Genomic DNA, 13,608 nt, shown 5'->3' with positions numbered 1-13,608 from the left:
CCTGGTGGAAACCATGCTTGAACCCACCAAGCTGGTTTCCACACGGGGGCCTCTGGCTCTTCCTTCTGCCTGGAGCCCTGCCCCCTCAGCGTCCCGGGGCTGGCTCGTCCCAACCTACCACCCTATCTGAAAGAGTCACCCTCCAGCCTCACGCTTTCTGGGACATCACCCTGTTTTAACAGTTATCAGAACCACAAGCTATATTATGTGCTCACTTCTTTATTGCCTGTTTCCCCAACTAGAATATAAGCTCCACTAAAGGGCCAAGCCTGTCTCGTTTGTTGCAATAACCCCAGTGCCAACAACGATGCCTAAGAGAGGCTCACAGGACCCCACAGCTGTGCACCCTTTTAGCCCAGGAAATTTTCCACTCTTCGGCCATTTTGCACAACCCGGCTTGTGCTTCTGGAACATCTTCACCTTCTCAGTGGCTGAGATTACACAGGTCAGCCACTGAGCCATGGGCTTTGTGTACATAACCCACGAATCTTTACCAAACTCTGTGAGGCAGGTCCTATTTTAGAGGTGAGAAAGGAGGCTGATGGAGGTGAAACTACTTGCCCACGGGTCACACCCCAGGTGCGCCTAACTCTAGACTTTTCTGCTGTTCATACAAAGGCCTCGATCAAAATGAGCTTCCGGGCTTCCCTGGTGGCGCAGTGGTTGAGAATCCACCTGCCAATGCAGGGGACAGGGGTTCGAGCCCTGGTCTGGGAAGATCCCACATGCCGCGGAGTAACTAGGCCCGTGAGCCACAATTACTGAGCCTGCGCGTCTGGAGCCTGTGCTCCGCAACAAGAGAGGCCGCGATAATGAGAGGTCCGCGCACCGCGATGAAGAGTGGCCCCCACTTGCCGCAACTAGAGAAAGCCCTCGCACAGAAACGAAGACCCAACACAGCCATAAAATAAAATAAATTAATTAAAAAAAAAAAAAAAGAGCTTCCTCCTCCTGAGAGTTGATCACTTTTTGTGTCTCCCCCTTGCAAGTGTCACAGATGTGCCGCACAAACTTGCAGCGGGTTCCCAAAAGTTAAAGTGTCTGGCTGGCACGAGGCAGGACAAGGGGCAAGGTAGGACACGGCCAATCCAAACGTTGACTTTGGAACAAGAATTGGAAGCAGGCTCTATCCTCGTTCGACAGGGAGATTGGAGGCAAAGACATTCCAGGAAGAAGGCTGGGGACACAAGTAAAGGGGAGGGAGTAGCCAACAGTTCCAGCGGGGGCAGGTCTGTCCCCAGGAGGGTAGGTGTGCATGTTGGGTGCTGGGGAGGTCAGGCTGAGGATGGAGGGACAGAACACCCAAATTCTCAAATTCAAGACCTTCACCAGTTCCTGCTTCCGCCATCGCCTGGCTCCCATGCCAGCCCCTTCTGCATGAAGACATCCTCCCTGCCTGGCTCCCAGGCGCTGAACAGAACTCACAGCTCCTCGTACACTGAGCATCAGGCGTCACGTCTTGTTTCTGGCTGTGTCCACCTTCTCTGCAGAGCAAGGTGAATCTCTAATCCAGCTTCCCACATCCGGGCACATGGCCAGGGACTGGGGAAGCGCAGGAGAAGCAAACTCAGGGCAGACAATGCTGCCGGCAGCAGCCCTGGGAACCAAGACTCTGTGGAGCACGGGGTTAGAGAGGGAGAAGCAGAGGAGGGACCCTACGTTCTCAGCTGGAAACAGGGATGCTAACCAGGGACGCTAACTTCCTTTCCATGGCGGAGAGATGTGGGCAGGATGTCCCCTCCAAGGGAAAGAAGCGATGGGGGGGGGAGGGTAGTGCTCTGTGGCCAAAGGGCCCTTGGCGAGAGCCTCCCTGCTGATGCCAGGCACAGGCAGCCTGGGCATGAAGGGATTACAGCAAGGAAACACACCTCGATAAGCTGCCAAAGATACCAGGGATGCTGGGGCTCGGTATGGGGTCTTCCGGCGGCTGCAGGTAGCAGGAAGTCGACTGCTCCTACCAAGATCTAGCTGAGGGGGTGGGGCTGCCCTCCAGGCACAACCACAGGAGGGATTTCAGGTAAATGCCTTTTACCTTTGGCAAAAAGGAGGTCACCAAGGTTCCTCTGCTTCACGCTTGTTCTTTTCCTGTTTACTGACCCCCCTACTGTGCGTGCTGGGAACACGCACACATGTCTCAGGAGGCTAAGCGTTCCACGGTCATGTCCCCCATACCTGCAGAGTGTTCTGAAGTTTAAAGGATGATCTCATCCACAGCCAATTTGAGCCTGATAATAACCTTCCCATTTCCTAGATCTGGAAAGTGAAGTTCAGGGTTAAGTGCCTTGCCTAGAATTCCTTAAGCTGGGACTTGAACCCAGGTCCTCTGCCTCTCAATACCTCGACCCTCCTGCCCTAAGGAGGCCAGAGATTCATTCCGTTTTCAACCTGTTGCCTTTTCCCAAGAACGGCATAGGAGCAAGTTAAAAGATGGAATGAATCCTGATCTCTTCTCGCCTTCCCTGGGTTCCAAGAGGCGACCGATGCAGACAGGGCAAAAAAAGTCACCGAGACGAGGGGGGCAGAGGTGGGGGAGCTGGTGCCTAGAGGCAGAGGGTCCAGATTCAAGTCCCAGTCTGAAAGGAGAGAAGCAAATCCAGCAGATGCACGCACTATCTGTGAGTTATTCATCTTTGTGCCCAGGGCCAGCTCGGAACCACAGAGACACTGGAATAAATGTGTGATGAGTCTTTGTTAGAGATGAAAAGTTCTGGGGAACTTTTATAACTCTGTATATAACTGAATCGCTTTACTATACACTTGAAACTAAAACAACATTGGAAATTAACTATACTTCAATTGAAAAATAGAAAAAAAAGTTCTGCAGTGGTGGGACTCTGCCCTGAAAGAGGAGAGACACCCCTGGGACCCAGGCGAGGGCTCCCTTTGCCCACAGCAAGGCAAAGACCCAGGGAAGTGCCAGAGCACCAGAGGGGAAGAAACCCAAGGTGTAAATAGGAAGGAAGGAGGAGAGGAGGAGGGAAGGGAAGGGGGGCTGGGAGGTCTCTGTGTTGGTAGATCCTGAGTTGAGGTCTGAGTGCTGCGAAGACAGCAAGGTGTTTAAACCCAAGGGAGCTACTCCCTACAGGGCCGATCGAAGCACTAAATGAGGTGATCCGTACAAATGTGCTTTGTGAGCTGTAAAAATTTAGTTTCATTTTTTATTCTTGCAGGGAGAAGGACCACATGACAATTGGCCTTACCCTTCACTAAGCCATCCTTCTGGGGAGGAGGCCGTCCTGACTTCTGAGGTCTTCTCTTCTTCAGTAACAGGAAAATCCCCTATTGAGGCCCCAGATTATCTGGCTTCCTTGACTGTCAGCCTCTGGTGAGGATACTATGGCATTGAGATTGGCTCGTAACAGTGCATTCAAGTGCTCCCTGGAATCTGACCTCTATCTGCTGATCAGTCCTTCCCAAACTTCACATGACCATAAATACTCACTCCCCCAGATCTGAAGAAGTCCATGCCCCAAGGGGAAAGCCACCTGCTCAACAGCCCAAAAATAAAGAGACGGAGTCTCTCCATTCCTAGCCTGTTCCTGCCCGTCTCAAGTCCCCTGCCCAGAGACCCCAGACTTCCTGTGGCCTTTTTCCAACCTGGTCCCAGAAAATAGAGAAAGAGGGAGAGAGAGAGAGAGAGAGAGAGAGAGAGAGAGAGAGAGAGAGAGAGAGAGAAAATATCCAGTTGCTCCGTCCACCATTATTCAACTAGCTTAGTGCATTTCATGCCCCCAAAGTTTCATCTCGGAAGGCAGTAAGCTCCGGGCATAGGGATTGTCTTATATCTTGCTACACCAAATAGAGCTGGCATGGATTTAAAAATTTTTCCTCCAAATTCCTCTTTGTTTACTTTACATTCTAGCTGTTACATAATCCTGACTCTTCCGCTCACTTATCTGATAATGTTAATACGGAAGATCCTTTTGCATTCTATTACAAGTTAATCACTAAAGGGATGTTGCCTATAAGCTTAAATTATACATAATGGCCCATCTCTGGGAACCCTGCTTCTCAGGTAATGAACATTAAGCTAAAATACCTTTGTTTAGCTCACAGGAAACATCCTGACCAGGCCCACCTGTGAATGACTACGGGGAGGAAGAAATTAACACATACATTCCCTCCAGAGGCTGCTGGGAACCAGGAAATGTTTGACTTTACTCCCTCCCCTTTTAGTATAAAAGGAGCCTGAATTCTAACTCAGGCAAGATGGTTCCTTGGGCACGAGCCCACTATCTTCTCAGTTTGCTGGCTTTCCGAATAAAGTCATTATTCCTTGCCCCGGCAACTCGTCTCTCGATTATTGGCCTGTCGTGCGATGAGCAATGTGAGCTTAGACTCGGTAACAAGAAAACTCCATTGCATTTACCTAGTGCTTACAGTTTATGAAATGCCTGCCGCAAAAGAAAATATATTTATTTAACACTACGGAATAAACAGACCAATCCATTGGATTTGACTTTTCCTTCTAGGAAACATTTTGGTGAAGGCTCAACCAGGACAGGAACCTTCAGAATTCACCTATGAAAGATCCCAAACCAGGAGTCAGGTCTTTACTTGGGAATCACTCTTACCCCACCTCCTCACAGGGCTGTGGGAAGGTCCCAGTGAGATAATACACTGATGGTGCTTGAAAATCTTATACCCACCTAAGTTACAATCGGTATCACAGCCCCAAGGGCTCAAGGAGAGTTCACAAGCAGGTAAAACGGGATCGGCCCAAAAGCTGTAGGTGCTATTGCTGACCCTCTGCTCGCCAAAGCAGCGAGCCAAGCAACAGCTTACATTATAGCTGCCTGATCTGCCCCCCAACACTTGACTCTGTCTGTCCCAATTAGATAGAAGAGGTAGGGAGATCTAGAGTTCCAACAACTGATGGCCCCATACAGCTTGCACAGCAAAAGCCCAAACAGGTCAGCATGCCAGACCTCCAGGTGGAATGAGCTATGTCAAGCTGATCTCTCCCTAGTCACCTTTCCCAAATTCTCCATGCCACCAGAACTTCTCTGCTTCCAGCTCACTGCCACCAAGAGTGGCTCCTTCCTTCCCTCCCGGCCTCTGTTCTTCGAGTCACGGGGTGGGGGTAGGGGGCGCGGATCCAGCTGCACCCGAAGAATAAGCAAGGATTTGGGGCTGGGGGGTAGGGGGCGTGGTGGGGTGCTGTGTCATCGCAGAGCTGCAGGTTTGGTGCGCAAAGGTGAGGGTAAGATGGACAGCCCCGGCTCCGGGAAGATCCCAGAGTCCCACTACATTTCCGAGGGCAAGATGAGGGAGGGCATTCCTGGCCAGATTTGGGAACAGAGGACCATTGAGTTTAAGTCCCAGAGTAACCTCGAACGCAGCTGGACCTGTTGCCAAGCTAGCCTAGTGCTGCTAAATCGTCCCGTCTCAAGGCCCCTCTCCACCTGGGCTTTGCAAACTCCAGCAGCCCTTTTTCTTTCCACCAATTCCCACCCGGGGCCCCCAAGAAGGCCGACCCTTGCGGGGGGTGGGCGGGGGCGGGGGCGGGGGGAGGGGGTCCTGGTAGTCTCTGAGAGCGTGGGAACAGGAGCTACCAGGCGGTGTCTCCGCGGCAGCCATTGCGGACCTTCTGAGACTGGAATTCCAGCAGGAGTGAGCCCTGGCCGGGGACGAGCTTTCCTTCCCCGCCCCCTAGTCTGGCTGGCGAGTGGGGGACGCGCGCGGAGTCCCACACCTGGCTCCTCTCCCGCTCCTCTCCGCGGGGCCCAGGGGCGGCCATCTTCCACGCTGGGGGCGTCAAGGCTCCAGGGCCCCGGCGCCCTCTTTGGGGAGTCCCAGGCTCCGGCTGAACTCTGAGGAAGGAACGGACGCAAGGATCCCAGTGCGCGCGGTAGATCCTGCATGGTTCTCCACCGCTCGAATCTGCCTCCCGGGCTCCAAAATCCGACCCCCACAGCACGTTGGCCCAGCTGTCCCAGAGGACGAGGATTCGGGGCGGGGGACGAGCGCAGTAGACTCTTTCCTTCCCTCCAGGACGCCCCAAGCTCCACTCGGCGCTGGAGGTCTTGTTTGGCGCCCTGGGACCCATGACTCCTGACTCCCTCCTGCAGCAGAGAAAGGTGGCGGGAGAGGCCCCAGACCCTTACCGTAGCATCTTCCCCTGCGTAGTGCCCGATGACCCGGTGGCCCCCCGGGTGCCGGTGTGACCACTCGGTGATGTTGTAGACCTTGCGGTCGATGACGAGCCACTGGTCCGTGCGCAGGCTGTGCTTCTGAATCTCCTCCCAGCGGAAGGTAGGCATCGGCGCCTCGCGCTCGGTGGCCCCCTCGCCCTGGTTCCCCCCCTTCCCCATGCTGCCTGCCGACAGGGTTGCCCCGTGCACTGCGGTGTGTGCGGCCCGGGCCCTCCTCGCTTTCGGCTTTTGTCTTCTCCTACTCCTCCCCCCACCGCGCCCCCTCCCCCAGCCGCCTCGCCTTCGCTCCGGAGTATCCTTGCCTTCCCTCCAGGCTTCCCAGTGCCCCCAAGCGGTCCCCTCCCTCCGCCCCTCCCTCCGCCCGCCAGCCCGCAGTGGACTTTTGCCTCCTGTAAAAACTCCTCGGTAGCTCAGGGCCTCGAAGCCTCCTCTGCCCGCCCCGCTGGCTCCCCCCGTCCGGGGCTTCGCATCCTCCCGCGTTCCCCTCCGCCTGGGTTTCCACAGTGATCAGCAGAGCGCCTGCACCAATCCGGGCGCGTCGCCCCGCCTGCCATTGGCCCAGGAGGATCTTTCGAAGGCCAGCGGGCTGGAACAGCGGTCCCCGGCTCCCCCGCCTGCCCCCCCACGCGGAGTCGAGAGGGGCCTGGAGGTCGGTTACGTGTCCGAACTCATCCCTCCCCCGCTCGAGCTGGGGGGTTGGGGGGGGTACCCAAGGATATCCCAGGGTAGCTTGGCGGGCGAGCTGGGGCGGCGGCTGAGTTCCGCGCTTTCCGGGCGCTTACGCGCACACCCACGGCCCGCGCTCCCGGGTTTGCACCTGATGCCGGCACGTAGAGGACCCAGCCGCTCCGCGCGCTCTGCGGTGGGGACCGGCCCAGGGCCCGGCTGGCGGGCGCGCAGGCGGCGCCGAGCCGCCGGGCTGGCGAGTTCCACTCTGGGACTGGCCTGGTTAGGTGACGCCCTGCCCTAACCCGTTGGAATCCGGACTCCAGTATATCCACATTGTCCGTGCTATCCACATTGGCGCCCTCCTGCAGCCTCCCTGGGGGAAGAAGCCGGCCTCCGGCTGGCCCAGGGCCTGTAATCAGTGGATCTTAGAAAAGAATTGTGGAACCTCTGATGTGCTTTCCTGTGTTAGGCGCCATGGTGGAGGGAAGCGGGGGGGGGGGGGGGGGGCGGGCCACGGGAGTGGGGACTCCAGGACTTGGTTCTTGCCCTGAACTCAGGAATCTCTCAGCCAATTTGGGAGAGGTACCATGGAAACAATACAGGACCTCATAGGATTAATTGTTCAGTGATGTTATACAGACTCCAGGAAATAAAGATGGGGGTATCAAAAGTGTTGTGGTCCGTGCGCGGGCTGGAAGAATTTCGAGACACGAAGTATTTTAGAAAAGAGTGAGTTTATTGAGAACAAAGAGCAGAGTTAGGGGCGCTGCAAATACAGCGGGCGACTTCCTGATAGACCAGGGAGAGACGACCCCCGTTGTGGGCTAGTAGCCAACTTCTATAGCCTCAAGACAAAGAAAATTCCTGCTGGCAGGATGGCATTAGGTGATTGGTCAGGATGCTACAAGGTTACTACATGGTGATTATTTTGCCTAATATGGAATGGGGGAGGGGGGCTGTCTGGTTCAGATTAGGAGCGCCCATGGCAACAGTTGCTATGGGGGCTTGGTTAATTCCTGAGTTTTTGTCCTGTGTCCTCGATGTAGGGTGTCCTTGATGTAGGGCTCCACACTTCCCAGGGAAGAAGAATGGGATGGAAGCCTTACTGGTTGCATGGGACAAAACTCAAATTGGCTCAGAAAAAAAGAGTTTGTTGCCTCACTAAACTCAAGGAGGGACTTCCCTGGTGGCGCAGTGGTTAAGAATCTGCCTGCCAATGCAGGGGACACGGGTTCGAGCCCTGGTCCAGGAGGATCCCACATGTGGCGGAGCAACTGAGCCCGTGCACCACAACTACCGAGCCTGCACTCTAGAGCCCACGAGCCACAACTATCGAGCCCACTTGCCACGACTACTGAAACCCGCATGCCTAGAGCCTGTGCTCCGCAACGAGAGAAGACACCACAATGAGAAGCCCGCGCACCGCAACAAAGAGTAGCCCCCAGTCGCCACAACTAGAGAAAGCCTGCTCACAGCTACGAAGACCCAACGCAGCCAAAAATAAAAATAAATAAATTTATTTTAAAAATAAATCAATAAATTCAAGGAAAGGTGGGACAATCTGACCACAGGAAGGTGGGGATGGAGGGGCTCAGGAACCAGCAGATGCAGGAATTTGAAGGCTGCCAGGTCTCTCCCTCCTCTGTTCCTCCTTGATGTCACTTCTTTCTCTCTCCTTGCAAACGAGGGTCTGGTGGAGAGACAGCTGAAAACTACTGAGTCTTAGGTTTAACGGCTTGCTGCGTTGGAAGGTAGGCCTACTAATCTCTCGAGGTATAAACTCAGACACAGAAGGAAGAACTCTGACTGCCACGCCCTTCTTGGATCAAGTACCCATGCCTGGATGAGTCAACTATGGCCTGGAGATTGATCTCAAAGAGTCCACATGTTGGAGTGGGGAAAGTGTCAAGGTATGAACGCAGGTTGGAGAAGAATTTCCAGACATAAAGCAGAACGTAAAGAAGATAGAATTTATTAGAGGAAAGGGTCGCTGCCAGAACAGTGGCCCGAATTCCTAGTAGTCTGGGAGAGTCGAGCCCGCACATGTGCTATTGATCAGTTTTTATAGCCAGAAAACAAAGGAATGGTCCAAGGTGAAAATTTCGTTTACTGATTGATCGAGGCACACATAACTTCCTTCTGTACGGTGGGAGTAGGACAGGGCATATGTCTTTCCTTATCTGGGACAGGTCCCATTGCCCAGGTGGGCATCACCCAGGTGGGCTCAGGGATTTCAAAACCATCTCAACATGGTGGGGAGGGCGATTAAGAGTCCAGTAGGTATACCTCTGAAACTTTTTCAGGCAGGGTCATCCTTTGTCCTTGAAGCACCATTGTCCTTGGAGCACCACACTCCCCCTTCTCTTTATGTGTAGGGCCAATTCCTTGGCCTTATTGAATACCTTACTCATATCTACCTAACTGCCTAATTCCCTCTCAGACATTCAGGAAGCCCTTTTGTGAGGAGAAGGGGCGATGAACTCTGGCTGCTTCCTGCTGAGTGAGGGCGTCGTGGGGCCCTGGGTTCCCTTGCCTGCTCTCTGTCAGGGTGCATCTAGGGAGGAGTGCAGGCCCCATGGAAAGAGATGGTGGCTTGTTCAAGGGTTGTACGAGTGTTGACTGTCCAGTATTCTTTTTTTCTTTTTAATAAATTTATTTATTTATTTTTGGCTGCATTGGGTCTTTATTGCTGTGTGTGGGCTTCTCATTGTGGTGGCTTCTCTTGTCGCAGAGCACGGGCTCTAGGCACGCAGGCTTCAGTAGTTGTGGCACATGGGCCCAGTAGTTGTGGCTCGCGGGCTCTAGAGCACGGGCTCAGTAGTTGTGGTGCACGGGCTTAGTTGCACCATGGCATGTGGGATCTTCCCAGACCAGGGATTGAACCCGAGTCCCCTGCATTGGCAGGCAGATTCTTAACCACTGCGCCACCAGGGAAGCCCTGTCCGGTATTCTTGGGTTTTTTTTAATTAATTTAGTTTATTTTATTATTTATTTTTGGCCACATTGAGTCTTCGTTGCTGCACGCAGGCATTCTCCAGTTGCAGCGAGCGGGGGCTACTCTTCGTTGCGGTGCACGGGCTTCTCATTGCAGAGGCTTCTCTTGTTGTGGAGCATGGGCTCTAGGCGATTGGGCTCAGTAGTTGTGGCTCACAGGCTCTAGAGCGCAGGCTCAGTAGTTGTGGCGCACGGGCTTAGTTGCTCCGCGGCATGTGGGATCTTCCCGGACCAGGGCTCGAACCCGTGTCCCCTGCGTTGGCAGGCGGATTCTTAACCACTGCGCCACCAGGGAAGCCCCCGGTATTCTTGTTGCATCACCATTTGGAGGTTTATTTGTTGTATTCTGGAAGAGATGAACTTAACAAGAAGGTTAAAAATACATGGCCCGAAGATTGGGCTGGACCTTGCCCGGATGGTTGACCAAAAAACAGCAATCCTCCTTTAACGTTGCACAAGTCCCTCCCTGATAAGCCTTTAGGAGGTCCAGAGCGCTTCTATTTTGTAAAACTACTCCTGCAGAGAAACTATTTGTCTTGTAGCATGTTAATTTGAGCTGCGAGGTTGGCAATCTGTTGTGTAAGTTCAAGAGAGAGCTGTCGGGCCATGAAAATAAAGTTTAAGAGTCCGGCTGAGCCTGTTCCCATCCCTGTTAGGAGCATCGAGGAACAGTGAGTGGGACCAGAGAAGGAGGTCGGGGCTGAATGAGTAGCCGCTGTGTCACTTCGAAAGGTTATAGTAGCCCCTGCCACATCCAGGGTTACCTGGGGCTCCTCCGGTCTTCTGGGGAACATAGGGGCTTGTAGACTGAGACTTGGGCACCTTCAGTCATCCGCATCCAGGAGCCCCAGATCTTGAGCGTAATCCCGTTCTCGCTCCTGGTAGTCAACTACCACCAACAGAGGCAATTGGCCTTGACCTCAGCCAGGGGACTGCGACCCGAAATACCCCAAGTGTTGGGTGGTCGTGGTGTTGGCCTACCAGCTTGAGGGCGGCAGGGACAACTCCTCTTCCAGTGGCCCTTTTGACGACAGTAAGGGCACGGGGGATTGGGGGGTGGGGTGCGGCCATTCTTCACTGTGCCCCTGCTGACCGCACTGGTGGCAGGTCAGCTGTGGTTTCTGCGACGGGAGATGGGCTGCCATGAGTCCTTGCCGTGGGAGGGACTGAGTAATGGCAAGAGCCGTATATTGAGCATGTCGTGTTAATTTTTCCTCCTCTGTTTCTCGTCTATTCCTAGAAGCCTCCTCCCTATTCGTGAAGACCTTAAAGCCCTGTCAATAGGACAGAAAATGGGGTCTGTGGCCCTTGCTCTAGTTTCCGTAATTTCTGTCTTATGCTTGGCGATGCCTGGCTTATAAAGTGAACTGCAATATAGCCTGAACTTCAGGAGTCTCAGGGTCTAGGTTGATGTATTTCCTCATAGCTTCTACCAATCGGGCCTGAAAAAGGGCCGCATTCTCCAAGGGTTCCTGGGTAACTTCTCTGAGTTTCTTATAATTGTCCTGTTTGATGACTGGCTTTTTCATACCTTCTAGTAGATAAGTAGTCATGAAGTTTCTCCCAGTGAGCCCTCCTGCTGGCCCATTTTCATTTGCCTAGTATCTCCATCCTGGGTCTGCCCGTGGGACTGTCTCTTCCCCCGCTCGGTTCTCATTAGGATCTCGGGCGTGTGCCTCACCTGCCCAGGCCTGAGCCAAGGCCCCGATCCCGGCCTTGTCTTCGTGATGCAGCAGGTAGTTAGGACACAGGAATATCTGGCCAGGTTAAGTCAAAGGCTATAGTTAGGGCCTGGAATTCCCTGATGAAGGTGGAGGGGTCCTGGCTAAGGGGCCCAGTTTCCCTTGAATATGAGAGATCAGAGGTGGGGAAGGGGACATGAACCCTGATAGTACCTCGGTCTCCATTAGCGACCTCTCATAGGGGAACCATGCTGGGACTCGATTCAGAGCGTTGGGCTGCTCGTGACCGAGTGTGGGGAGGGGAGGGAAGGTCTGCTTGCGGGTAGAGAGGTGGGGGTTGGGGAGGAGGCTAGTGAGATGGGGGACAAGAAGGGTCATCCAAGATATGTGGTGCAGGGGGAGATGGGGAGGGACGAGGTAGTGAAGCTGAAGGAGGAGGAGAGGGGAGAGGACGAGGCATTAAAGCGGCATTGGAGAGAAACACATGACAGGAGTCCCTCAGGTTCGGATTCTGACTGAGGGCCTTGAAGCCCTGATGTACAGAACCTTGGAATCCTTTCCCAGCCTCCGATAATAGAGATCAAGTTGGAGGATGGTGATATAATTTAGCGGCCCATTAAGAGGCCATCATTCTTGGTCCCCCAGTTTGTACTTGGGCCAAGCCGTGTTACAAAAGAATATGAGCCTCTTCCTTTTTGAGATTGTCTGGGTCAAATTCCTTCCATTTCCTGAGAATACAACTAAGAGGTGAGTCTAAGGGGATAGACCTGCCTGAACCTATACTTAGCCCCAATGCCGTAGAATGGGGGTACTGAGAATCACTGATGGGCAAAAAGGCCTCCCTCTTTGTCTCAGTGACATCGCCGTGCGACTAAGGCATAAAAAGGCCGACCATCCCAAAAGTCCCGTCCGACCCTGGGAGGTGGGCAGAGCAGTGAGAAACCGTGCGGCCAGGGCGCCAGTGTACGGAGAGGGGAATCTCCGCAAACCAGCTGGGAATTGACTCACCATTAGAAGACTCTCAGGGATGGGAAGGAGCTCTTGGGACGATCTGGAGGCGGCGAGGTCCTTTGGAGTCAGTCGGAGCCGAGGAGAAAGAAGCAGAAGCAACAGAAAAGAGGACTGAGGAGTCCTCCTTCTAACCCTACCGAGGAGTTGGTGGCCAAGGGACTGTGGGCTTCGTGTTTTTCTTCGTCCACCATGTGCCTCGCGTTGCTCAGAAGTTGTCTTGCTGGGGGCCGACGCTCTAATAGCCTGGTCCGTTCCGTGACCCCCTTATCCTTTCACAGGAGTCTTCCAGTGGCCGGTGCCCTAATGGCTTTTAAATGCCTGGCCCATGCCCACACCATACCAATAGGCCCAGTCCCCAGTCGGAAGGGAGATAGAAAGATCCTCACCTGTTCTGGGCGGCAGTTACTGGGGCGAAGTGAGCCCTGGAGCCTTTGGAACACACCAGGCTGTGGCTCTGGCCAGAGTTCCTCCTTTGCTTCCACAGCAACTTGCCTGTTCACAGAGGGTCCCAAGGAATGAGGACAGGAGGTGGGGAAAGAGATCCCCGGACTGGCCACCAAATGTCATGGTCTGAACACGGCTGGAAAAGAATTTCCAGACATAAGACAGAATGTGAAGAAGATAGAATTTATTAAAGGGAATGGTCGCTGCCAGAACAGCGGTCTTCTTCCTAGTAGTCTGGGAGAGTGGAGCCCGAACATGTGCTATGCATCAGTTTTTATAGCCAGCAAAACAAAGGAATGGTCCGAGGTAAAAATTTCGTTTACTGATTGGTCGAGGCACATACACCTTCCTTCATAAGGGTGGGAGTGGGACAGGCCATATGCCTTTCCTTACTTGGGACAGGCCCCTTGGCCCAGGTGGGCGTTGCCCAGGTGGGCTCAGGGATTTCGTAAGCAGAGCAACATTATGGGGAGGCCGATTAAGAGTCCCGTAGGGGGTGTAACGGTGAAAGTTTTTCAGACAGGGTTGTCCTTGTCCTTGAAGCACCATTGTCCTTGGAGCACCACAGAAAGGAGCCATTTTCAGAGGAGGAGAATATTGCTACCAGAAGAAAAGAGCATGCTAGGCAGAAAACCAGAATCTGAAGGCAGAAG

The 13,608-nt window shown here is 53.8% G+C and overlaps 1 protein-coding gene across 2 annotated transcripts in view; it reads right to left on the bottom strand.

Annotated features, from left to right (window-relative positions):
- The window catches only part of FADS2 (fatty acid desaturase 2), a 35,785-nt gene extending 29,471 nt beyond the window's left edge, over window positions 1-6,314 (bottom strand). The window contains exon 1 of one of the 2 annotated variants that reach the window (XM_061201856.1): window positions 6,108-6,314. In XM_061201856.1, coding sequence (XP_061057839.1) covers window positions 6,108-6,314 — 207 coding nt within the window. The remainder of the gene's footprint in view (window positions 1-6,107) is intronic. The other variant, XM_061201858.1, reaches the window with a different exon arrangement.
- Between the last annotated feature and the right edge of the window lie 7,294 nt (window positions 6,315-13,608).

This window comes from Eubalaena glacialis, chromosome 10, assembly GCF_028564815.1.
Source record: "Eubalaena glacialis isolate mEubGla1 chromosome 10, mEubGla1.1.hap2.+ XY, whole genome shotgun sequence".
NCBI lineage: Eukaryota > Metazoa > Chordata > Mammalia > Artiodactyla > Balaenidae > Eubalaena > Eubalaena glacialis.
The sequence above is the reverse complement of the archived record's forward strand: the minus strand, read 5'-3'. Positions and strand labels throughout refer to the sequence as shown.